The sequence below is a fragment of the Dermacentor silvarum genome, chromosome 6 (assembly GCF_013339745.2).
Source record: "Dermacentor silvarum isolate Dsil-2018 chromosome 6, BIME_Dsil_1.4, whole genome shotgun sequence".
Taxonomy (NCBI): Eukaryota; Metazoa; Arthropoda; class Arachnida; order Ixodida; family Ixodidae; genus Dermacentor; species Dermacentor silvarum.
The window spans coordinates 79,705,971-79,732,328 of NC_051159.1; the positions used below are offsets into that span (position 1 = coordinate 79,705,971).

At 44.8% G+C, this 26,358-nt stretch overlaps 2 protein-coding genes across 3 annotated transcripts in view; one reads left to right on the plus strand and one right to left on the minus strand.

Moving 5' to 3' along the window:
- Nucleotides 1–4,366: 4,366 nt before the first annotated feature.
- Nucleotides 4,367–26,030, minus strand: LOC119455646 (NADH-ubiquinone oxidoreductase 49 kDa subunit). The gene is made up of 13 exons (XM_037717064.2): nucleotides 26,013–26,030; nucleotides 25,585–25,829; nucleotides 25,056–25,159; nucleotides 24,399–24,508; nucleotides 22,503–22,704; nucleotides 20,242–20,354; nucleotides 15,474–15,712; nucleotides 14,722–14,841; nucleotides 13,896–14,025; nucleotides 12,983–13,078; nucleotides 8,717–8,800; nucleotides 7,058–7,115; nucleotides 4,367–4,539 (listed from the first exon to the last, which is right to left on the minus strand). The coding sequence occupies exons 1-13, from the start codon at nucleotides 26,028–26,030 to the stop codon at nucleotides 4,502–4,504; spliced, it is 1,557 nt and encodes a 518-aa protein (XP_037572992.2). The 3' UTR covers nucleotides 4,367–4,501.
- LOC119455647 (RNA-binding protein 42) overlaps nucleotides 25,999–26,358 on the plus strand; it is a 153,012-nt gene continuing 152,652 nt past the window's right edge. For both annotated transcript variants that reach the window (XM_049668926.1, XM_049668927.1), the window contains exon 1: nucleotides 25,999–26,230. In XM_049668926.1, coding sequence (XP_049524883.1) covers nucleotides 26,178–26,230 — 53 coding nt within the window. In that variant the 5' untranslated portion in view covers nucleotides 25,999–26,177. The remainder of the gene's footprint in view (nucleotides 26,231–26,358) is intronic.

Consider the following 26,358-nt stretch of genomic DNA (forward strand, 5'->3'; position numbering starts at 1 on the left):
ACTACATCGATACAATACTAGCTATTGCAAATTTGATATTATGCTTTCATTCAGTCACCTTGTGTATTATGTAAAAACATGGCATGAACTATACAGGCTGTCCCAACCAGCATTAGCCAAGCTGTTAAAAAAGAAAAATTGTACAATATACGATTGAGACCTACGGTGCTCATTCACCAGTCCTCTTCTGCTAACAGGTTATTTAGTGTTGTCTGGCAAACTAGAAATTAATTTAAAATTTCCTTAATTTTCAAGTTCAGGACACCACTTCCCGATGGGAAAACTTAATTGCGTGCTAAAATAACCCATTCAGAGGATTTCCTGTATACCTAATTTTTTTCCATGCTTTAATCGTAGAATGCAAAATGTGAAATGTTGCGCATGATTGCACGCTTGTGCCGTCCTACCAGCGGTTGTAAAAGTGATTTCAAGGATCGAACTCTGCTCAATGTATGATTCGGCAAGCGCCTAGCAGTGGCCAGCTGTCGGTGTTTGTGTCCGCTGATAGTGAATCGCTTGTTCCGCGTGCCATTAGCAGCCTATGGAATTCTTCGTATTCTTTTGCGCATAAATAATTTACATTCATATCTGAACTTGCCATGAAAACTTTATTCTGTCATTTCTAATTTGAGACTCAAACTAGCCTGAGGCCATAAGTGCAATCACTGTTTGCAAGATTTTCATTATACATTTAAAGGAAGCAATAAATTCAATATGATACATCCAGTGGAACCTTATGGGCAGAATCCTTAATGCATTCTATGATGTTTGTTATGCATGCTGAGAGAACCAAAAGACAATGTAACAAGCTCTTAAAAGCTATCTGGCTATAAAACAGCTCAGCAAAGACATTTATTGGATCCAAGTAAACATATATGTACACAAAATGACAGTAATTATTACTTTAATTTTATGCCTTGATGTCGCAAAATGTTTTGAACACTCCGTCAACTAATCCATACTTCACTGAAAAGTGCAAATGTGCAATCTACAACAGTGTAAACATTATGAACCACAAATAATTGTCTGCACCTACAGGGGTGGGACTGCCCAAAGCCATTTTGGGGCAATTTTTGGAGCAAGTAAAATTGCAGTTTGGAGCAGCTTGGATCAGATACAATTTAATTTTTAAGACTTTGGAGCAGGCCAATCTGAATTTTGGTGGAATAATGGAATATGGCAGCGCACTTCAAGACCGCGACGAAACGCAGAATAAACCAACACGAAGCGCATAGCAGAAGCGTGCTTTATAGCTATTGCGTACTGGAACATGGAATAGTGGGTCGAGTGGTGGCACGGCGCATGCTTTCCTGTAAAGCCGTAAACATCACGATCGAACTATATATTCCCGTGTAGACGCTCATGATAGCGGAAATTGTTCTCAAATCAGGCGGTCCAATCGAGTCGATGCTGTAACAATTTCTGGGTCACCATATGTCACCGCAGACCCACAGAGCAGCAATAAAGCCTGGGCTGGTATAACGTAAAACTATTCCAGTCTGTGTTTATTGCGATAGCAATTATATGGACATTCCAGGCACATTTCTGCCATTGGCATGGCTGCGATGTTCCGTATAAAGTCCAGGGGTGATAACATCGTCGCCGTGCGCCGAATAGGTATGCGAGTGAAAGCGTGCGAGGGTGAGCCGATGATGGCGACTCAATCTCGCGCGTGCAAGAGAGGAAAGCAGGGAGGAAGCGCGCCATCCTTCCGTTGCACGTATAGTGAACTAGAATTTTCTAGTTAGTAACTATAGTTGCGTGCAAGGCACCACGGGGAGTGGAGGCGTTCTACTCCAGCACCTGCTGAGTATGACGCGGCTGCGCGGGCCCTATCTTGAAAGCGACCTGCGATGGCGACAGAGCGCGAGTGCTTATAGCTTTGTGTGTGCTGTGTTTTCGTCACTTAGTTTGCGTTGAAGCAAAAGGCAGCATGAAGGTCAACTCGCTGCTACTGCCGCGCTTCCCGACACCTGCGTTTTGACAGCGAGTTTCCGTGGTCATCGAGTGAGATGTGTTCATGTTTGCTTGTGCACGCAACACCATGCTTGTTAATTTAGTTAGTAAGTGAATGTTTACAAGTTTACACTGTCGATAAAACTACTATCCTTACTTGCTTATAATATAGCCTTACTTATAGCTGTCTACTAATTTGCTATCGCAATCGATTGCTTTGCCTTTTGGGAGAAACTGCGACTTTTTATTCCAAGTCCACCATTAGATGGGTCCAAATGGCTCGGGCCTCGCCCACATGGGCTTAAAACAGCATGGAATAGTTTTATGTTATTCCGGCCCTGGGGACAGAGCCACCCGCCCGCTGAACCCACTGCAGCGCCCTCAGCCTACTGTTTGTTTTATGACTCGGCTATAGGAAGCGCCGCACCGCTCGGCCCACTCAACCGTATTCTAGTACTCTAAATACAGCCTCCCTGGCCGTTCCGACAGCAGCAACATGTATATGTATGTATATATATATATATATACAGTATAGACCACTTATAAGGTAACCGCTTATAGTGCAGGACCGGATATAGTGCAATCTTTTCAGACTCCCGTTAATTTTCTCATGCGCGCAGTTCGAATCGATAATTCGAACTGCGCGCCGCTGCGTGGTGGTATTTTATACTGCCGCCGCAAGCTTTCAAGGCTCAACGATAGATGGCGCGAGCGCAGCGGCGTCACTGTCGTCATTGCGCTCGCTCTTCGCATCGTGTGATGGTTCGTGCCGGACGTGTCTGCGTAGTCTCCGTGTCCTTTGTGTGCCGCACATTCAGTCGCTAGGCCTCGTGTACGTCGGAGCTACGAAGTCGTTCGGTGCCGTGTCGCTACGATGTGACGCTGCTCACGGCCTTGCATATGTTGGTGCGGGTCTGGGATCAGGTCACGGCAACAACTGTTGCCAATTGCTTCCGCCACAGTGGCTTTTGTGTGACCAATGAGGGCACAGCTTGCGAGCCCGACGAGCGCGAGGCCGTGGTCATTCCTGCCGGATTGCGGGATGCGCTGGAGGACGTGACCTTCGACGACTACGTCGATGCAGATCGCTGTGCAGCGGTCTGCGGCACAATCACCGACGATGATATCATCGCACAGGTGACTGGTGGAGAAGCGCCCGTCGTTGATGTAGGTGCGGCTGACGAAGAGGATGATGCACCCACGCGGCCCTCAGCTTTGGAACTAATGGAGGCTATGCGTGTCGCGCGTCTATTCTTCAGCTTCGAGGAAGACGCAGAGGATGCTTTCTGCCACGTTCGCGCGTTGGAAAACAAGGCTATGGCGATCGCATTCAAAGAGAAACAGACAGTGATCACGGATTATTTTCGCAAGTAAATATTTTGAGTGATTTTCCAACAACCCGGTCTCAATTCCTGCTGTTTTTTCAATGAATTTCGTTAGTTCGAATTTTGGTTTAATTCGAACTCATTGGGCGTCCCCGCGAAATTCGAATTAACAAGCTTTTACTGTAAGCGGTCTACACTTATACAGTGGAATCTCATTGATATGAAAGCTGGGCTGCAATGCCCAGCCTTCGACTTGTCATAATGATTGACATATTTACCAAATTCTAACGTGCACCTTTGTTTCCAAGAAAATGGGTCTGGAAACTGCCGGTATGTTACAAATAGGATACGAAACGAAAACCTTTTTAGCAGCGCTGGCAATAGCCTGCTGTCATAGCTAGCGTCATAAGTTGGCAACAGAACAATTTTTCATAGTGTTTTTGCACAGGTTGGCAATGATGATGCACCACTTTCCTTATGAAAGTGCATTCACAAGGGAAGTTATTTTAAGAGCTAAGTTTAGCAATGGAGCTGCTTCATGCATTTTTCGCATGACAATGGCATGACAAACTGGTTCATCTAGGCATGGGTCACCATGTCGTTTTTAATGGTTGCGGAGTCGTTTGAGAAATGTGGAATGTGAAACACACTTTACAGTGCAGAGAATCACATGTGGCCCATTGCAATAAAGAACTGTCTGAGAATGACAACGGTAAGTGTAAATAAATCTCCATTCTGTAAAGGTAAATAGTGCAGGTTTCATCCTTTTCCGATTGCCCGAAACAAAGGCATGCTAAATTTTTCTTTTTAAAAAATCGGGGTACACTTTGGAATCGGGTAAATGCTGCCATATCAGGCAATGCTGTGCTTGGACATGCTTTCTGCCTCTTCGTTTAATTAAACCGATCGGATAATTTGATTAATTCCATTAGTCCCATCAAGGTCCCATCGACTAGCTACATTATTCTCATATGCTGTCTTGTCATTTCAATTTCAACACTGAGCAGTCAATATACTTCTAGCTCCCTGCTCATACTTAACCATCCCCCAAAAATGTAAACAACACTCAACTGAAATGTATGTCTTTATTCAAAGCCTGTAGCATAGAACTCAGGTGACAGTATTTACACAATTTGTTAGCCACACAAACAGGCCACAAGAGACTGACATTTCTAAAGAACTGCAGATGCCTACGTCTTCGAATCACACGTTCTTGGGTGCTAGCGGTCGACTTCTCCAAACACAATATCTAGCGTACCTGGAAAATGAAACACAGAAGTATTATCATTTTTTCTTTTCTGCCGCACAACTGCCTGTATTGATTAACCTCCTGGTTAATGGACTAAGTAGCTTCACTTGGTCAACAGCAAAAGAAGAGAACCTTAGACTGAGCTACAATGCTCTACAACAATGAGTTACTAATGTGGTGCCTGCATGCATGCCTCAAGAGTCGGCACAAAAGTTGTCCACAGACACTACATTTCAAGCCAGCAGGATAAGTGTACAAGTGAATACTCTTACTGCAGCTAGACATGACTGCGTCTGTGCGAGTTTGATGCACTTGATTCCTGACTCAAGCAAGGTGTCACTGACGTATTATTAAAGGTGACTGCTTATTCGAATAGCATAGCTTACTTTTTCTTAGAAGTTTATGCTAGCTGTGGAATGACTGTCACCAAATTACTTCTAGGGAGCAAAAGTAAGCTGGAACAAAAGTAACCTGTTCCATTCAGCGGTGCCAGCTTTTCATTCTCACTAAAGAGCATGAAAAGTTCAACCACGATGGCTTTCAATGACCATGTAGCGCACAAGCATTATACATTGTGGTGCCTGCATCCTCTGAGACAGCAGTACTTCTACTACAGTAAAAGCTCGTTAATTCGGATTTCACGGGACCGAAAAAAAATGTCCGAATTAACCGAATGTCGAATTATCGAGGGTATCAAGAAAACAATAAACAAATGCTTTCTACGTCAACACGCTCTTATTTGCAGTATGAATCAGCAAATTCTGTTTCTATTTTGCATAAACACAATGCAGAAGCTGCAATTCCTTCACATTGCGGCCGCGGCGCGCGTCTTCATATGAGACGGGCTTTTCACTAGCGCGCGCACATCTCGTTTATTTTTTCGCCTATGACGCTGGGTTGCCGCCCATCGCGATGTAGACGGTGCGCCTCTTCCTCTTCACAACCACAATCTCTCTCTCTTCATCCTCGACAGCTTTGCACTGAGTAAAAACGAAACTTGTTTGCCGCAACCGCGGCCGCTGTCAACGCGATCATGCACGGCGACCTTGCTGTTCTGAAGGCGCGCGGCCGACGCACGCAGTCAAACCGAAACTACCATTTGCTGCAACTACGGACGAAACCGCTGTCGATATGGACGCGATCATGCATGGCGACGACCGAGTTATGAAGGCACGCGGCCGACGTGCGTACCGAGTCAAAACGAAACTACTGTTTGCCACAACCGCTGCGGACGGAATCGCGGCCGCTATCGAGACGATCATGGATGGCATGATGGATGGTAACTACTCAGTCATGAAGGCGCGCGGCCAACGCGGTGCTATGTGCGGCGGTAAATGCAAGCGTTAAAGGCACAAATAGGCACGAAGCCTTCCGGTGTTGTTGTCATTCCAGTACGATCTTTAGTGATGCGAACTCTTTCGCTTTGTTTCGGTGGACGCTAACGTTGTTTTGGCGTGGTCCATTCATGTTTCGGAGGGTGGCGTGGCTTACAGAGCTATGGGCGCGGACCATTCATGTTCGGAGGGGCGGAAGGGCAACGGGACAGAGGCGCGCGAGGCTGGCGATGCGGAGAAGGATGGAAAACAATGCGCGGCGGCGTGGAATGGCTCAAATTTCTTTTTTTTTTCTTTTCCAGGAGTTCGTATTCCATTCGCTGTCGGCACGGACACTCAGTGAAAACGAAACTACTTTTTGCCGCAACCGCTGCAGATGAAACCGCGGCCGCTATCAACGCGATCACAGATTGCGACTACGCAGTTTTGAAGGCACGCAGCAAACGCGGTGCTATGCGCGCCGGCAAACGCAAGAATAAAAGTTTTAAAGGCTCAAATAGGCACGAAGCGTTCTGGCGTTGCTGTCATTCCCGTACGATTTCCACTGATGGCTGTGGCGATGCGAACTCCGTCGCTTCGTTTCGGTGGACGCTAACGCCGTTATGGTAGAGTACACTCTAGTTATGGCTCGTGTGCGTCGCACATTTGCGGCGCACCGAGAGTTGTCCGAATTAACCGATGTGCAGCCAAATACGTCTGAATTAATGAGTTTCATTGCATTAAATAATGCAAACGCCTACCGGGACCAAAGGACGTGTCCGAATTAACCGATTTTCCGAATTAACGAGGGTCAAATTAACGAGCTTTTACTGTATGACCATTCTCTGAATATTGCACACAAACACAAGCAAGACATTCAACACAACAAAAATCATACTCCAGCTTTCACCAAGCAGCAAGGACCTGGTGAAAGACATGTTTCAGCAAAAGCAGCTATGTATATGTTGCATAATGACAAATTAAAAGCAATATATGAACATTTCTCAGTAGAAACACTTTTTTCCCCCATCATGTTCAAAAGTTCGCAGAACAAAACATAGCCTCAGAAAAGCTGATCCTCCTAAAGGCATTGTAGCTAACTGATGCCCATTTTTGTCCTTTGCTGTCATTAACTGGTATGACACTGTCAGATTTCCTACCACAATGAAGCACAGGTTCATGCAATCGCAACTCCGTTGACATTACAGGCTTACCTATGATGGCAACAATGTCAGCCAGCATGTGATTCTTGCCAATAAAGTCCAAGGCAGACTGTAAGACACGAAAAAGAAGGCAAAAAGGAAGCATTAAGTCACACTGCTTCTTAATATCTGTGCATTTGGTGAGACTAAATTTATTAAAGAGATACTTTGGCTTCGTCTGCACGAAGCCACAGTACCTATTCATGATTTGTGATGAATTACTGTTTCGCTGTTTGTGCCAGTGCTTGTGTAAAACCTTTGATACCCCTACTGCATGGGCCCTAACTTGGGCCTGCAATATTTTGCAAGTAAAAAGAAGAAGGTAAGGGGGCTAAATGTGTCCTGCCATGGAGGCCTCGCCATATGTAATTTCTCACCTTTTGAAAAATGTTCCCAGCTGGGCAAACACAGGTTGATGAATGACACTGTACATGCTCAAAACTGGGATCACTGAGTCCATGCAGTCTTCAGAGAACCATTTTCACCCTCCAACAAAAACATTGCAATGTTACTTCTCTAAGCTACCTACAGTTAACACATAGGCCATGCAAATCCTGCCGAGTTTGGTACCTCAAAATTCTGACTGAACACATAGGGGTAGCGCTTATGATACGTAGGAGTAAGCTTTCAGTTGTGGATAGTTCAGCAACCCTATCAATAATTAATGAACTACTATACTAAAGCTTTCACTCAAATAACATTTGATTGTTTTCTTGTCCAAATGTGCTCTCCATGGCCAGAAATAACGGTAAACAGGTAGTTCTAATTTTTCTCTATGAGGAACTTTGTTTGGGCTTTATAGGGTTCAGCCCATCAAATAACCTAGTCCCATAAGCGCACCTTTCTGACAAATAACTCATGCATTGGCATTGTTCGTGAAAAAACTTGCTGCACATGCTTTAAAGAGCACAAAGAGTTCAGGGGCTGCATTTTGTATTGATCCATTTCATCACACGTCACAACAAGCCACTGATGAAGGCGCAAAAGATGTATCATTACAACAGCCCTAGCACCACTTTTCAGTGCCATTACATGTGATATGCTAGCTTAAAGCAAGTAGACTATGTAAGCTTTGTAAATTGTAAACAATTAAAAACTCTGTGCAGCAAAGAACAAAAACTTTGGTGCATAGTAATATTCACTACAACAGCTTCTAAAAAATTGCAACTTATATCACAGAAAATATAAAAAAGCACAAGGTATCACCAAAGCAAGCAGACACAACTTCAGTTTTGGCCATAGTAACTAAGTCGAACCTGCCTATATTGAATTATTGTAATTACTGCATATAACATCTGCCAAGCACCAAATTAGCATACAGTCCTGTGTGAGCCTATAGCACAACAATCACAGCGATTCCTCCACCATTTTATCTACCCTTAGTACCCCTATGTTAGCAAATAGGGCAGCAAATACCCCCATGCATTCTGTCATAAACCTACATTAAATTTGTGGTTAACATATGAGCAAATCTACTGAAAGTGCTGCACCTGAGCACCAACATAATCACCTGTTAAAGTTACATTCAATGTAAAGCATGTCATTTCAAGCGTCAAAGAACCCCACAACAGCTATTGCTGCGAAAGAAAATGCAATCAAAATTTTGATGCCAGCAGCTTCCCACGTGTAACACTCCATTGGGATCATAGTGCTTCCCTGACAAATGCTTACCAGATGGGCGAAACCAGGTGCCTTGATCTTGCATCGATAGGGGCGGCTGCTTCCATCTGATATCATGTACAGACCAAACTCTCCCTGCAAATGGGACGCATGAGCCATGATGTACTAGAAATGTAGCTCAAGTGCTGAATACTAAAGACAGCGAAGCAGTCTACGGCAGCAGCTGTTAACGTTTCTAATTGCTGCAGTAGAGCTACTAAAATGTGTTCCAGGGGTATCGTGCATAGTATGTAGCTTGTTGTACAGGATGATAAAAAATCACTGTGCATCTGATTATATGAGCATACAAAACAGCAAACGCTTCTCAAGAACTGCAGCATTCAAGTTTCATTAAGGAATCAGCTGTGTTTTCCTGTTAGACAGTGACACTAGTACATAGTTATTTTTAGTCTGCAAAGAGCCCATCGTTCACCTGCAAGTTCTTTTTTGCTGTAAATGGTGAGGTAAATCGCTAAAAAAAATCTCTAGACGGCCACTCAAAAGCCTCAAGTGCCACCCAATACAGCTAGCTATAGCTGGCTAAATGACTATGACAATATACCGTATTTACTCGATTGTAACGTGAGGGGTAACTTTTCATTGCGTCCATGAAAACCGCTAAAGTAACGCGAGATCACCGGATGCATGAAAAAGTCGCGGTTTCGCCCGAAAGACGAAGCATCAATTGCGATAGCAAATTAGTAGAGAGTTATACGGAGTAAGAATAGTAGTTTTATCGGCTGCATAAACTTGGACACATTCGCTTACTAACTGAATTAACAAGCATGGTGTCAGCGTGCACAAGCAAACATGAATAGATCACACTTGATGACCGCAGACAACCACTGTCAAAACGCTGGCATGAGAAAGCGTGGCGACAGCAGCGAGCGAAGGTTCGTGCAGTCTATCGCTTCAACGGAAACTGAGCAGCGAAAGCACAGCGCATACAAAGGTCAAAGCAGTGTGGAGATCGCTTTCAAGATACGGTGCGTGCGACAGCCTGCAGCAACACAAAGTACAAGTGTGCAGAGTAGAAGCCGCACCCCTTCTCTCCCGCGCTGCCTTCCTGCTTTCTTCCTTTCGCATGGATGCTTGACTCGCCAGTTTCCTTTGCGCCCAGTCGCAAGATAGGCATTGGTGTCGCAGCTAAAAGTTGCCTCCCCTGCCTCCCTCCCATTCCCCCACGGCCTTTTGCGTGCACGATGGAGACGTCGTGTTTGCTCTCCAACGTGCGTTCGCTCTCCGTGAAAGCGCACGTCCCTCGCGCGCTTTCACTCACACATTTCACTTGTTGATTAATTAGAACTGGGTGCATCATTGCACTTTTTAGACAACTTGAATTTCGGTATTCGATTGTAACATGAGGATCGATTTCAGGTAGTAAAAATCTGGGGAGAAACTCGCGTTACAAACGAGTAATTACGGTAATGGTAAGGGTGACAATGACATGGTACTAGCTCACACATTGCTAACTTGGGATTAATGCTGGGTGGGACCAAAAACAGTTTCCTTATATGGTGATTTTTTACAAGGAGACAAATCAATACCTGCAACAAACACCATGAAAGTTGAAGTACTCTGAACAGCTACCTCCGTAAATTTCCATGCCACTGGCTCAGTGTGTCACACGTCCAGATCAGTCGGGCCAATGAATTTGACAGATGAGAAAATGTTTCACATGTTTCAGAGCATTAAAATGAACCATGGATACTCATTCAAATGAACCATGCAGTTTACATTGCTGTACTCGATAACGTGTTATACACCCGCTGCAGTGGCTTAGCAGCTGTAATGTTAAGCAACAAAATGCGGCAGCAGTGGCTGCATTTCGATGGTGGCGAAATGCAAAAACGTCTCTGTCCCATGCATTGGGGACATGTTAAAGATCCCCTGGCAATCAAAATTAATCCGGAGTTCGCCACTACGACATGCCTCATAATCAAACCGTGGTTTTGGCACATAAAACCTCAGAATTTATTCAATTTATTATACGTGTGTTCATTATAACAAGCTACAACTGCAGGGTGTCTACCAAGTTGACATTTTCAGATTCCCTGAGTTTTCCAGGTTTTCCCTGAGTGATTTTGCTAAATTCCCTGAGTGAAACGGAACTTTCTTTTACATCAAGATGGGCTGACACCATGTTGCCTGATGCTGTAACTCTTTAGTAAGCATGTTAAAAAAAATGCGAAGCATCAATTGCGATAGCAAATTTGTAGAGAGCTATACGGAGTAAGGATAGTAGTTTTATCGATCAGCAGTATAAACTTAGACATGCAGCAGCACCAGCAATGCGCCGAACTGTTGTCGACACCATCGGCGTTTTGTCCGCGTTCGCACCGAACGCGCACGGCGGTGGTGACTGTTGCCTGGGTCTCTGGGGGCGGCTCGGAAGTTTTCGACGAGATCAGAACGGGACACTCGTCGAGCAGCGTCCGAAGTCTTTACCACCTTCTCGCCTCACAACATTTTTATATAAATACGCATTTGGTGGCGCAGCTAAACGTCGCCTCCCCTCCCTCCCTCCATTACCGCAACTTTCGTTCCCTTTCAATTAAATTACAGCTAATTTAGGGACGGGCGAATAGTGGATTTGAGGTTCATAGCGAGTAGTGATTTGGTCAAATAATTTCGAATCTAACAGTTTGAACAGTATATATCACATATTACAGTAAAACCTAGTTAATTCGAATTTCACGGGACTGAAAAAAAAAAAAAAATGTCCGAATTATCAGGGTATGCAGAAAACAATAAGCAAATGCTTACTACGTCAGCACGATTTTATTAGTATAATGGATGAGCAAATCCTTTCGCTATTTAGCACAAAAGCAGTGCGGAAGCTGCAATTCTCGTCATCTCGTGACTGATTGGCTCTCGCAGCGGCGATCGAGGCCTCGCGACTTCCTTCGCAGCACGGCTGCGGCGCGCGCCATCATTTGCGACACGCTCTTTGCACTACCGCGCGCACATCCCGATAATTTTTTCGCCAGTAAGCTCAACGCCAACGGATCGCACGTCCATCGTAATGTAGCCGGTGCGCTTCATCCTCGACAGCTTTGCCCCGAGTCAAACCGAAACAACTGCTTGTCGCAACCGCGGCCGCTATCGACACGATTATGAACGGCGACTTTGCGGTGCTTAAGGGTATGGCCACGATAGCGGCAAAAACGCCCGCGTCATGCCGCGAGCGGCAACGCATCATGACGCGCGCGGCAAAAGCGGCAGGAATCGGGGGTTTTACGGCTTGCCGAGGGTGCCGAGAGCGACGAGGGTGACGTCACGGAGCCAATGGCAACCGGACCTCCACCGCTCCGCGCCGGGTTATCAATTGACGATTGTCGTCTCTCGCGGTTCTATAGAGAGATTTCTGGACGCTGTCCGATCGCACCCTTTTCGCTCACGGTGATTCCGCGTTCCGAGAGCGCGCGAGATCATATCGCGCTGCCGCGCGGCGAGACGCGATTGCCACGGTGGACTTCGCGGCAAGGCGCTGACGCGCGGCAACTTGCCGCTAGTGTGACCGTACCCGGCCGACGCACGCACCGAGTCAGAACGAAACTACCGTTCACTGCAACAACTTCAGACGAAATCGCGGTCGCTATCTATGCGATCATGGATGGCCACTACGCAGCTCTTTAGGCACGCGGCCGACGTGCGTATTGAGTCAAAACGAAACTAAACGAAACCGCTGCGAAAGAAACCGCGGCAGCTATCGACGCGATGATGGGTGGCGACTATGAAATCCCGCGGCCAACGCGTTGTTATGCGCGGCGGTAAACGCAATAAAGGCACAAATAGGCACGAAGCGTTCCGTCGTTGCTGTCATTCACGTACGATTTCCGCTGCTGACTATGGCTATGCGGACTCCGCCGCTTCGTTTCGGTTGTGCGCTAGCGCCGTTTCTGCTCTTCTGCGTCGCACATTTCAGGCTCTTTAATGCAAAAACATATAGCCTTCGAGATTTATGATTGATGTATGGCAGCCATGACGTGAAGCATAGCCTCCGAGATGCGCACCGACCGTCCGTGGCTTTTGGCTGCCTATTCGGGACCGCTGAATAATTCGAAAATATTGAATCCATGAATTCGAATCGAAGCGAATAACAAACATAGAATTATTCAATGAAATATTCGCCCATCCCTACAGTAATTTTCCCTGATAGAGGCACAAATTCCCTGAGTTTTTCCAGAATATTCAAAATCTCTGAGAATTCCCTGTTTTCCCGGTTTTCCCGGTTGGTAGACACCCTGAACTGTAAAGCAGTGATTTGTGGCTCACCTTTGGTGCTTCAACAGCAGTGTACGTTACACCCGGAGGAACCTGGTAGCCCTCAGTGAACAGCTTGAAGTGGTGAATGAGAGCTTCCATTGATGTCTGCAACATGTAGATAAAGGAATGCAGGCAATGAAACAAGTTATAAGGGAATATAGTCCAGCTGGGCAATGCAAAATAACTGGCATACACTGGGCACCTCTGCTTTAGCAGTTTGCAGCACCAGCCCCACAATATTTCGTGTGACTAGCACCAGTCACAACTAGCATTTACGAGTGACAGAATTCTTGGCACAGTGCCAAGAACGCTGTTGCCAGTGGACGTCATTGTGGCCAGCGTTAGTAACCCGAAATCTCGCAAAAGTATGCCCTAAGCTTAAAGTGATCGTCTGAGAATACTACCTCTGGTCACAATACAGATGCGCAAGGTAGCATGCAACCATATGCAAGGTGTGGTGCTCTTATCGGCCCAGATACATATTCTGCCTCTTTTTGTTAGTTTTTGTGAGTGATAATTTTCTAAAAACACCTGTTTCCAAACTTCTGCCACATATGATTCTAATATGAAAGTGCAGATATTATTGTAGACTTCGAAGATAAATGTTCTGTGCATGATACAAAAATGCGGCTGCGTAATTCCAGTTTATCAGATTAAACATGCTTCATTATGTTCACGAGTTCAGCGAAATAAAGTCGGTGATACAATGCATAATGTAACTAGATCAACATGCAGGTCATCATACCAAGTTTAGCAAATTGATGAAGTATGTAACATAGCATACTATGATACCTATGTTATTGAAGCATGCTTATAGCAAACTAGTCATACTCTGTAGTACATACATATTGTTAATGCAGCATACTTATTCAGAACAGATAAGCAAAGTTTGATAAGTAAGGTGCAAGAGCCTGCCACAGACCTTCATTTCTTCTCTCGATGGGGGCACGCATTTGTTGTCGTCTGTCTTGACTGGACCCGGTGGCATCTTGTTCAAGCACTGGTAGATGATGTTGAGGCTCTGCCTCATCTCCTCCATTCGGCATAAATATCTGTGTGACAGCATTTAAAATTGGTGCACTGTTGAAATTAATGCAGAAGTGACTCTCGAAGTTTGCAACTGTTCAGAGCCACAGATTTTTGCCTGAATTATCAGATCAAGTAATTCAAAACCAAGTAAGATATGATGAAACAAAGGCCGTGATTTCAGATCTGGATGGGCATAAATAGAGAGCTAAATCTTATGCTTCCTTCAGCTTAACACCAAATAAGATGTTATCTTGTTCATGAATTCGCATTAGTATTTGGTTCTGAGAAGGATCCACTATATGTCGGAAAAAATTAATCGGATACAAGTGTGCATAATTTTGCAAAAGCAGCTTCGTTGTTCAGCAAAAGCAACAATGAATTTCATTACGTAGTAGTTCGTTCGAACGAAAGAAAGCAAAAAATGAAGCTATCAGTTATGAAACCCCAGTCCATATCCCTTTTCTTTCTTTCCAGGGGGCATAAAAGCCAACATTTTACAACATGCTGGAAAGTTATGCAGATAAATAAAGCAACCCAGGATGTATTCACTTAATTATTTGGTAACAAAATTATATCTTTTCAACAAAGCACCAACTGTCTCGAAGACATTATTCATTGACCAATGGAGACTTGTAACAATACGTAACACGGTGCAATTAAATTCAAATACTAGCAAATTTCATCAAATGTATATAATTAAGCCATACACAAGCTCTCACCTGTCATAACAGTCGCCCTTGAGCCCCACAGGCACTTCAAAGTCGAAGTCTTCGTAGGAATCGTACGGCTGAGTCTTCCTCAGGTCCCACTTGATGCCAGACCCACGCAGCATGACACCACTGGTACATAGAGTAAGTGGAAAAGCAAATGCTGTGACCAATCATACTCAAAACCTAGCACATTCATAACTTTACTTATAATGGACAAAACTGTGCTTAAGGATAAGACACCTTTCTGTTATCCGGTCAGAATACAAAATACGAAAAAACCTTAAGTGCCAAATGCCACTGCTAAACTGTGCAGAAGGCCGCCATGGAAACAGCAAGTGATCGCTCACTCGTGACAGTCAAAGTCAACTTTCATTCCGATCTCACACAATGAAGTGTCTCATGCATTAAAAGTAGAGTACGTTGAATGTTTTGACATGCAGCTTCTAGTATCATGACCGTATGTATTTTTGTCCTCTTTATTCTTCAACAGAATTTTGTCCTACATTGTGCATGATTAAAGTTGTTAAGTCTTATTATTGTATTTGTACCACTCTCCAAAGTTTTTATGCAAGATCGTAGTATCTATATAAAGAAATAAAAGAAAGGTGAATGAGTGTCTAATGCAACCGTCTTGAACTTAATCAGCTTGTTGTGCAAGTACAGGAAGCACCAGTGTGAAAGTAAGACAGTTAGACCTGCCTTGATTGAGATGGCTATAATGCCCACTTTTAACAAGCGCTATTTTGCTAGTTCAACTGTACCTGCAACCCCAGTCAAGCGCATTCTCTGCAGTGATGATTCCAATGTCTACAGTACGCTGCTTCCAGATACGGTTTTCAGAGAGCAAGTCTTCAACTTCATCCAACCGTTCACTGAACTTTGTGGCCCAGTCATAGATGTCGTCCATCAGGCCCAGGGGCATATCCTGGGATACACCCCCTGGTCGCACGTATGCCGCGTGCATGCGTGCGCCACTCACACGCTCGTAGAACTCCATCAGCTGCAGAAAAAAAGCAAGCCATGCATCAAGAACTTGAGGAAAGAAGAATGGAATACCACAGGAAAACCCAAAAAAATTTTTTTCGACGGTATGGCAGATGTTTGTTAACGTAAATGAATAGCCGAACGCGAACGTCCGCATTTGAAGCCACATTTCGCAGCATACCGTGTTCTTGCTCGACACGTCACCTTTGTCGCTCTTCCAACTCTTCTTGGGTGAGGACACGTTTAGCAAGCATATTAAACCACTATTAACACAAATTTCAAAACCTTACATGGCTCGTTCTTATATACAGTGTATATAACGCTTATAACGTAAGTCGCCGGAGTCGCGAATATCCACACTATAAGCGGTACCGCACTATAACCAAAACAACCATTTTATTGCGATAATGGACACTCCAGGCGTATTTCTGCCATTGCTGTCACCGTGCTCTAGGTTCCGTATTCGCTTACTAAATAAATTAACAAGCATGGTGTCACGCGTGCACAAGCAAACATGAACACATCTCGCTCATTGACCACGGAAACGAACTGTCAAAACACTCGAGTGACGAAGCGCAGCGAGCGAAATGACCATCGTGCTATCATGCCTCTCGCTTCAACGCGACCTATAAGTGGCGAAAACACGGCGGGCGGCAGACTTTCCCCATCGCAGATTGCTTTCAAGATAGGGCCAAGGCGATCGTATCGCCGAAGTGGATCGTCGCAGATTACGTCCTGCTTCGGTCCACTGAAACCGTTCCGCATTGCTTTGTGGGCGAAAATCCTCTCCTCGTGTTTGCACCAGTCCCGAACACAAGTTTCGGATTCTCCTAATGCCCGTGATGCATCCCGATTTCCGTCCGACTCCGCACACAGGATCACTTTCCTTTTAAATGCGGCATCATGATGAACTCGGTACTTCATGCTGATAGAGCAGACGTAGAGAACGTGAAAACAGACGGTAGAATATTGCCTAAGCCCGTGTACTGCAGCCTATGGAGGAAGCTACGGTAGCTAGGCTCGAGAGTAGCTAAGCTCGACGCGCATGTGAGGCGGCCATTTTGAAATGCCGACGGCGATATGGCAATGCAGATTTAGGGTCGTACTCGATTCTAACGTGCACGCAATTTTTGGACCTGTTTTATCGGAAAAAAAGTGCGCGTTAGATTCGAGTAAATACGGTATTTGTGGCTAGAGGGGAGCGTTTCCCGTTTAGGTTGACTGCCGAACTTCCAGGCAGCCGCACTGTAACCGGTCTTTCGTGTCCCGCAACTGCACCATAGGCGATACGCGTATACATAGAATGCTATGAGAAAATTAATGGGAGTCTGAAAATACTGTATTATATCCGGTCCTGCACTATAAGCGGTTACGTTATAAGTGGTCTATACTGTATATATAAGCAATAAAGAGCTTACATTCACGCAAAGTAAATGGCCAAACTTCTAGAGAACTATTCCCTTTATTAAAGGATTGATGAAGTTGAAGGTGCATGTTTGTTGCAGAAAGGCTATTTAGGTGGTGTTTTGTTGTTTAATTGTGCAATTCCAAAGAGAACAAGAACTGGTAACCAGCACAATCTGTAGTGGTAGCACAGGTAGCAATAGATAAGTTGATTCGTTATACAGTTAAACTTGCTTATAAAGAACCTCCATATAACGAACTCCTGGATATAACAAAGTTTTTTCTATTCCCCGCAGTTACTCCATAGAAGCACATGTATTTGAGACCTCTACGTAACGAAGTGGCAGCGGGAGACCCCCTCGAAATAAAGAATTTTCCCCGCCGACAACCTAGAGATTTCGCCACAAATTGTCATTTTTGCGCGAGCAGCAACCGAAAGTACCTTCTCCGCCATGACGGAATGCGAAGCGAGCGCACGTGTGCGTGCGTGTGCGAGGCAGGCCTGCATCTCTCGACCCGGCGACCCGGCGATCTTGCCGTCGCGGGCATGACCTTTCCCCCTCCCTTCATTCAAACTTGATCCTGCCGCTTGCTGCAGCTGGCCTAGCCCGCCAAGCCGGCACTCTCCTTTTCCAGTTGATGTTGCCGACGCGCTGGCAGACGCTGTGACACATCACACTCGAAGGGCACGGACACGCACTGTCAAACGCTGGCGGTGTGTGGAAGCGTCGCTGCAGAAGCGAGCGAAGTGACCTTTGTGCTGTTGTCTATTGCTTCAACGCAAACTGAGCGCCAAGAATACACAGCACGCACAAAGCTACGAGCTGCCGACACACCTACACTGCCTAGACTCTGCCCCAATGCAGATCGCTTTCAAGATACGGCCCGCGTGACTGCGCAGTACGCAGTTGATGCCAGAGTACAGTACAATGCCACCCACTATTCCTCCCCCATCGCCGGTGCCTCGAGCGTAACGGAAGAAGGCGCACTTCCTCCCTGCTTTTCTATCTTGCGTGTGCGAGATTGAGATGCGGTCGTCAGCTCCCCTCGCACGTTTTCACTCGCACATACAGCATACGGCGCGCGGCAACTGCGTTATAACGCGTCATAGACACCATCTTTAGATAGCAAATACAGATCTCAAGGGCCATTCCTTTGCTGGCGGAAACCGAAAAGATGTCATAGTTGTCGCTCCCGGCACTTTGGGCAGTCAATGCCATCGTCATGCCACCAGGCCAAGAGACATGAAAAGTCAAAATGGCCGCTCGGGCCGGCGCGGGGTGGCAGTTCGTAACGTATGATGCGGGAACGGTCCCACAGTTGCGACGCAACAGTGGGGTTACCAATACATTGGGTTATATGAGAGCTGTGCCGGGACCGGCTGAAAACGACGTAACAGCCGAGAAAACGCAGCACCTGGGAACGTAACAGTGGGGTTCTACTGTAACACTATACGACGTTACGACGTCATCGTGACACTTGCTTTTCGTTTCCGATGCCTCGCGCTTGTGCGAAACGACACGCGTCCACGCATCCAGTACCTGGTGTGACATTCCAAGGATGAGTGCTTCAACGAAAATGGAAAACGGGTGAGCGTTACAATCGAGGGCGCATTGGAATCGAGTAAATACAGCAAGCGTTTCTTTTTCGAATTTTTGTGCCGAATCTGCATATAACGAAATCCACTTTATAACGAAGTTTTTCAGGAATTTGTCAATTTCGTTATATCCAGGTTTAAATGTACTATGGAAAACACGGGGAATTTGGGAGATGGAAATTGAAGACAAAGAGCAACACGAGAACAAAGTGAAAGCAGGAGCCAACGTTTCGTCAAGTGGACTTCAATGGTGTTTGCCTTGAAGAAGACAACTCCACTTGTCGAAACGTTGGCTCCTGCTCTCATTTTGTTCTCGTGTTGCTCATCGACTTCGTTATACTATGTATGTCATCTCGAGAAGCGCAAGTGACAGCATGGAAGGCGACTACCCTCCTCCTCTCCCACAGCTGCCAGAGCTTAGAAGAGGACAGCGGAAGAAGAGGAGGGCTGTCCTGAATGCAGACCCAAAACCAGTGCCCTTTTCTCAATATCTATGCAGAAATGCCACTGTCCACCAAGAAACCCAGTACGGTAGCCAAAGAAAGCTATTCATTTAACAATTATGCAGAAGCCAGCAAAGCTGACCGTCGAAGTAAGTGAAGCTTTGCTTCTAGTCTGTTGCCTGAAGCAGTTTCATGTGCTTTGTTAATTTTCACAGGTCAACAAGCACTCCACTGTTGTTTGTCAGCATTCTGAAAGCGTTTGGGAGCCATCTTTGTACCTCTTGTCTTGTACAGTAGTGCTCAGCCCAGCTGAAAATAGTGCTAGAATGCACGCAGGGCTGTGAGTAGTGCTACACAACACACAATGCCGGGTGCGTCGTTTTTACAGCCAACCAAGCCCAATTGTCCACTACACCCTTATTTCCACAGTCCAACAACTAACCACAATATCAAAACCTGTCCGACTCCTCAAATAAACCTTTGCTTTAAGAACACACAAGTCTGAACACGAGTGAGCCAGTTGGTATATTGCTCATAAGAATAACAGCATGAAGATGGAACAAAAAGCAAAGTAATTTGAATTTCTTGGTTGTCTCTTCTTTGTACACATAGCAAAGAGCACATGTCAACAAGAAAGAAAAACATGAGAAAATGCCTTACAACCACACATGCGCAGTTAACAGGGAGTTTATACCGTATTTACAAGATCTAACGTGCAGAGAAAATGGGTCCGGAAATTGCCTGTGCGTTACAATCGGATAGGAAACCCAAAACTGTGTTCATGGCATCGGCAACCAATCGTTAAGAGCTGTCAGCCGCAGCGTCATCGCCATCACAAGATGACAGAACACATTATCATGAAGGTTGCTGTGGGTTCATTTTGTGCTCGACTACGATCTAACTATGACACTCAGTCATTTTAGGAGACGCTATCACTTTCACGAGATTTCACACACCTGGAAATGGCGTTTGGCCAGTGCACAATATGATAAATGTAATGCTACTGCACTATGACCTGCCTCGGGAAACATCCTTTCACCTTCATTAAGACATGAGAAATTCAAGGCCTAAGTTACAAGCCACCAAGAAATGACAAAATACCTTTTCTCGCTCCTCGAAAAGCCAGAAAAAGGGGGTAAGGCCACCGATGTCCAGGCAGTGCGTTCCGATGGCCATGATGTGGTTGAGAATCCTTGTTATCTCGCCAAACAGAACTGTAGGCAGAGGTGGTCATGGGTCACTATAGTAAGCACACAAAGTTTGCCAAGAACTGTATGTCCATATGACAGCTGTAAACAGCAGTTGAGCTTCTCAGAGTTCAGTGTGTGCTGATACTTTTAGAAAACTAGGCAATTTATAACAATTTACTTTAATCTCTATAAATTTTACAACCAGCCTAAATGATTGTAGGAAGCTTTCCCAATAACTACCACGACTGGAACCACCTACTACGCTTCTGTGGCTCGTTTAACTAATCCTTACAAATTCTGTGACATGCTTAGCAATATCCTATATGTGCATTTCTTCTGTCAAAATTGTGCAGTTACAGCTTGTATTTAAAATATAGTGTTATTCTTATAAATCCAGCTTTGGACTCCCACATCTTTTTTTTACATGTGCAATTACTTGTTTCGAATTGTTTACCAGCTTATTTTGATGTTTATTATGGGGTTAAAGTCAACATTACTATTTCTTCAACATTAGGCACGTATGCTTGCATTTCTTTGACAGTGTACTCCCTTTCAGTTGACTTTTACATCCTTGTTGACAACTTTCCTTTATTGCCTATTCCCTCTATAATGCTGCATTCTGTGAGGGTACTTATATTTTAAAATGCCATTTGAACTGTGAGGTAGTTTTGTTAAAACACTTTCAAGTCACAAATGAATGCCACAAACTGCTTTAGAGTATTGCAAGCACACAACCCTTGCGTGGGAAACATCACTGTCCCTAGCAATGCCTCTGTGTGTCACGACGACCTATTTGCTGGCATCCTGCTGTGGCTCTCCTTCAACGTTGAGTTAATAACAGGTCATACGGTCTTACTTTTCCTGTCAACATGTTGTTCTCTATCTGTAACAATCACACGCAGAGTACCACAGTTTATTTGTATGCATGAAAACGGCTGTACAAATGCATTCTGGGTTTCATGAACTTATTTGACGCTACTGTACACAAAATAGTCATGTAACGGCCCAAGATGGCAGTACTCATAAATGGAAAATAAAAGTTGTGCTATAATTCTAAATCACAATTTCTTTCTTGAGTGCATTTTTTGAGTATCGTGCTGCCCCATCTTTCAAACCCTTCAAAACATGTTTCAGAACAGAATTAATTTTTCGTAAAGCCTGATGCAACACTCGTAAAATCATAGGAGCCAAAATTCATAAACTTTATGGAGTTGGCAGGCATGCAGGTGTTTCTGCAATCTAACCTAATCAGAGTGTATCTGCTACATATACTCTGATTACTGATCTGAACTGACAAATTTGTGCTCAGCAGAACAACACTCCAGCTGCCAAACCCTGTGTGCGGGTCTTCAATGCTTGACGCCTCATTCATTCTAAATAACAGACAAATGCCCATGGCTAATTAGTCTATCGCATGCTCATCTCAAATGCACCAGGCGACGAATGGTATGCTTTTAATGCGTTTAGTGCATAATATGAACGCAGTGCTTCCCACTGATGCAAGGAAGAAATCGAAAAAAAGTTGGGCCCTACAGCAGAACTGTCTCACAGCAAAGATGGTGCATCGACTGAGTGTTGCATAAATCGGAGTGCCAAATGTACATGTTCCAGCTAAGCTGTTGACTGATTCCCACTGAAGTTATGTGCAGAGGTAGCATTTTGCAGCAGGTTCAGCTTTAATACCACGTTTGCGAGCATTACTAGCCTGTTTTGTTCCCAACGAAGCCGAAGTGAGCGTTTGCAGACTGCGCCACTAAAAAAATGTCCAATTTGCTGTAATGGAAGGATGGCGCCATCTGTCACCACTATGGTGCAATGTGCTTTTAGTAAAGTAATGTCCCTTTTGAAACAGGACAGGAGCTTGAAGTGTCACAAGAAACGTTCACCAATTTCATGTTAGCGGTCACAGATGATGCCACCACTGCATTAAAATTTTAACATTTCCTGAGTGACATTGCACTCTTTTTTAACATTTCCTGAGTGACATTGCACTCTTCGGCTCTATTGTGAACGAAATAAGCATGCAATGCTCGCAAGCGTGGTATTAAATTGAACCCACTGCGAAATGCTACATCTGTGCAAAATCTGAGCGGGTATCAGACAGCTGCAGGAACATGTATACCTGGCGCTACGACTTATGCAACACTCAATATTCACTACAGCAGCACGCACCTCGAATGTACTTGGCACGCTTGGGGATGTCAATGTTGAGGAGCTTCTCAACAGCGAGTGAGTAGCATTGTTCATTAGCCATCATGGAGACATAATCCAAGCGGTCCATGTACGGCAGTGCCTGAGTGTAGGTTTTGTACTCCATGAGCTTCTCGGTGCCACGGTGCAGGAGGCCAATGTGTGGGTCAGCTCGCACCACAGTCTGCAGAAGTAAGAGGCAAACAAGAGAGGATGTAAAGTTTATATATTTTACACCAGAAAGCAATGTCTGTATGTCTCAGAAAGGAACAACAAGAATATACATGTTACACATGACACGGCCATTGTGAAAAGAGCCACTGCGGCAAATTAAACTCTTGTAATGCAATGAATCCCAGCCACATGGCACATGGTGTCTATAAGTTTGAGTGCCCCAACAATCAAAACAATACTGCATAATGTAAAGTAACGCTGACAGTTTGCTTCACTAGACAGCATTAAGTCTTACCACTATTACAACTCTTCAAGGCAGCCATTTTTGAGGGAGAAAAAGCCAAAAAGTGAATGAGCAGCTGCACTGTGGACAATGTACTGTTAAAGGGACACTAAAGGAAAAGTCGTCGAGCTCGATTGAAAGGTTAGGCTTTTGTAATAACAAATGTAATTCGCAGCTACTAAAGCAGATCTTTTGTAAGTGAGAAAATGACGAAGACAGAAAATCGGAGTGATGCCAACTGTTCTGTACTAGAGTACCTCTCATGTGATGTCAGCATTGGCTGATTCACAGAGAGTGGCATAGAGGGAGACCACGTTGAGGTTACGTCAACTCGTCCGTTTTGGCACCGGCGGTTCAAATTGAGGAGCATCAGCGGAACCTACGGCGGTGATTTTCTACACAAAAAAGTGATATAGTGGCACACAGAAAAAGATGATAGACTTCTAGAGGAATAATCTATAGATCTAGCTCAACAATATTTTCCTTTAGTATCCCTTTAAGTTTGGTTGCAAGTCCCAGTGCACTGCCTCGAATGGTCCAGTAGCCATTCTTTAGACACAAGTCAAATAAATTGCTGTAACATTGCAGAAAGCCTACCAGAGCGAATAATATACCGATTTCACTACTTTGAAGATGCATGTGCACGTGCCTTGCTGGGTCCATGGTGCCAGTAGTTTGTGCTATTTCTACAATGTACTTGAGTTTTAAGCAATCTTGAGGATAATGCCACAGTAAACTTTTCCAGATAATCATTAGGGGGATGGAAAGAGTGCGTTTCCTTTACCACAACACATACTGTAGGGTCCTTTTATCATCATCCTTTATCATCAAAGAGGCGACCGCCTCTTTGTCTTGAATGTTAAGCCAATCTGCTATGCTAAAAGAGAAGCTATGTACTTCAATCCATATGTGCCTATCAGTTCACTAAAGACTACAGCTATTGGCCTCCCTTGCAGCAGTGGCAGTGTAGCGAAATTCGTCACAAGAACAATTTATTGAGACATCAACATAGTCGTGGCGGGAAACATACCAGCATGCAAACTTTAATAGGTGACTCTTGGCATTTTCTAGTGGGAGACCCAGAGAGGTCAGAACTTTGTGAAAAGTGCTCTTGCTAGGACTCATTCCAGCCGCCAATGGTGCCACCTAAACTGTCACAAGTACTCAAGAGAACACTCTTTGAGCAGTGTTCAGTGCTCCTGTTTGCCCGCTGGAAAATGTCAACGGCATGCCAGCAGTCATGGCCAGTTCTCACACCATGCATTGATGATAATACACCCAAATGCATGAGAGTTGGTGCTGCATCCTTCCCACAGCCATTTGATCTGTTACATTTGAAGCAGTACACAGTGTGGAATATTGAGAATCAATATTATATTGCGTGGATAACATAGGAGGTTCACCCAGTACTCAGCACTCACTTCTCCTTCCAGTTCCAGCACGAGCCGCAACACTCCGTGTGCTGCGGGGTGCTGAGGACCAAAGTTGATCTGCATGTTTCGAACTTGCTTCTCAGGTCTTTCAAAGTAGTCTGAAACACGAATGCAATGAACAAAGTCAATTGAATTAAATCGCACTCATTAATCTAGGCATCTCACGTTACTAATTCAATAGCATAAAAGAATGACTGCATTTCTCACGGTGTGCACAACGGAAACTCTGTGAACTATTTAAGTAAAATGGCTGGCTGTGTGTCACAGAATACATAATTGGGCAAACTCAAGCTACCATGAACAGTAACAGCAAAAAGAGATTTAATCAAAAATGAGACTTAGAACGCGACACGCTGCGACTTGTTAAGTGCATTAAGTTTGCATCACTATGCTGGTGAAACTTCCAATAAAACTTCCAGTGCACAAGTGCACACCGAAAGCTGACAAGCAGCTTCAAAACACCATTACCGTTTCTCATGGACTTCTAATTACTAGGGTCACGATCACGCTTCTCGACTGCAGATCGAGTTTAGGTCGCATTGTCGTTCACAAGACAGGCAGCCGTCAATTTAGTTGCCAGGTAATATTTAGGGAGTGAACGCGAAATACGTGAAAGCCGACGAGGGGTTTCAGAAAAGAACTAACCATTTGGCGGCAACGGTACCATCTTGTCTGTTTCTTCATCAGAAACGAAGACAATTCCCGACATATCCTTGATGAAGTCGTCATCAGGGCACCACCTTGCGCCTCTATGAAACGATGAAGCAGAGCAATACAGAGGTTCAGCTGCGATTCGAGGTCATCAGCGCCAGTGAGAAACAACGCCAGGGGAGTCAAAATTGTTTGAAACCAAGAAAATGATTAATGTGGTTCTGGTTTAACACAGCGCGACACAAATATATTTACCGTTGCTTGCAATCGATCTATCTAGTGCGCCAGAACTACTCGGGCGAGACGAGACAAAACTGTCTCAGTTCTAACATGTCATTTGCTAATGCACTGCTCAACATGTGGGACAGATCTGACCATGTAAACTCGTGAAAAGAAAAGCATTTTAACATTTTGTTTTGGAGAGGTCAGACACACGTTGCCGACGGCTGACCATCGCACTACACGACGGCTTGCACATCCGAGCTGCGCTTTGATATCGAAGAAATGAGACACGGGGCCTCACCTGGCGAAAAACAACGAACCACCAAACTTGGGTACCGCAGCCGGCAGTTTAGGCCGCAAGAGCCTAGCTGCAGCGGTCAACACAGATGCCATCGTAACCTTGCTACCTTGCAGCGAGCGGTACGCACAGTCGAGCGCAGAACCGCTGCACAAGATCAGCAGCAGAATCGGGAAGTTGGTTGCTTTGACTTGCGAGAGAGGACGCCAGTAGAGAAATGTGATGTTGATAGTTGTCAGAGTTTTCAGCTTTAAAGGGTGGTAATAATGTCTTCTTTACAATAAGTAAGTTCACAAAGGTACTTTATGTTACGGAAATAAACATACGTGTAAGTATTAAAAATTGACGTTTTACGGCGTTTGTTGTAGCTGTTGTAGCAGTATCGCAACGTCAAGTCACCAGTTAGCGAAACGCATCGACGCATGCATCACCGTTATGTCTGCTTCCATGGCTTATAGTTTGCATTCGTGTTTCTGACGTTCGTGTATTGAGCGACGCAAGTTCTTTGCGTGATATCCCGTTGCCTTCCCGAGTCGGCCTTCTTGTTTCGTTGTTAAAGAACACCAAACTTTGTGTACAGACTAGCAGTTTTAGTCATGGCTGGCATCAGTGAAGAGAGACGCAAAGAGATGGAAGAAGAGATGAGCCGGTGAGACTTACTTTCCTTACACCGTAAACAATGCTTGTGCAAGTCATTAAGTTCAATTATAATTATTCTTGAAGGTAACTGACAGATTAGCAACCAACTGTGCTGCTCAGGTTTTTGATGTCAACGTC

Excerpts from the sequence above, each read along its gene's own strand:
- LOC119455646 (XM_037717064.2), bottom strand. Across the intron at positions 22,705-24,398 it reads TGCTGGAACTGGAAGGAGAA|ACTGTGGTGCGAGCTGACCC; the intron begins GTGAGTGCTGAG and ends TTACTTCTGCAG. Across the intron at positions 20,355-22,502 it reads GCGTGCCAAGTACATTCGAG|TTCTGTTTGGCGAGATAACA; the intron begins GTGCGTGCTGCT and ends CTCTGCCTACAG.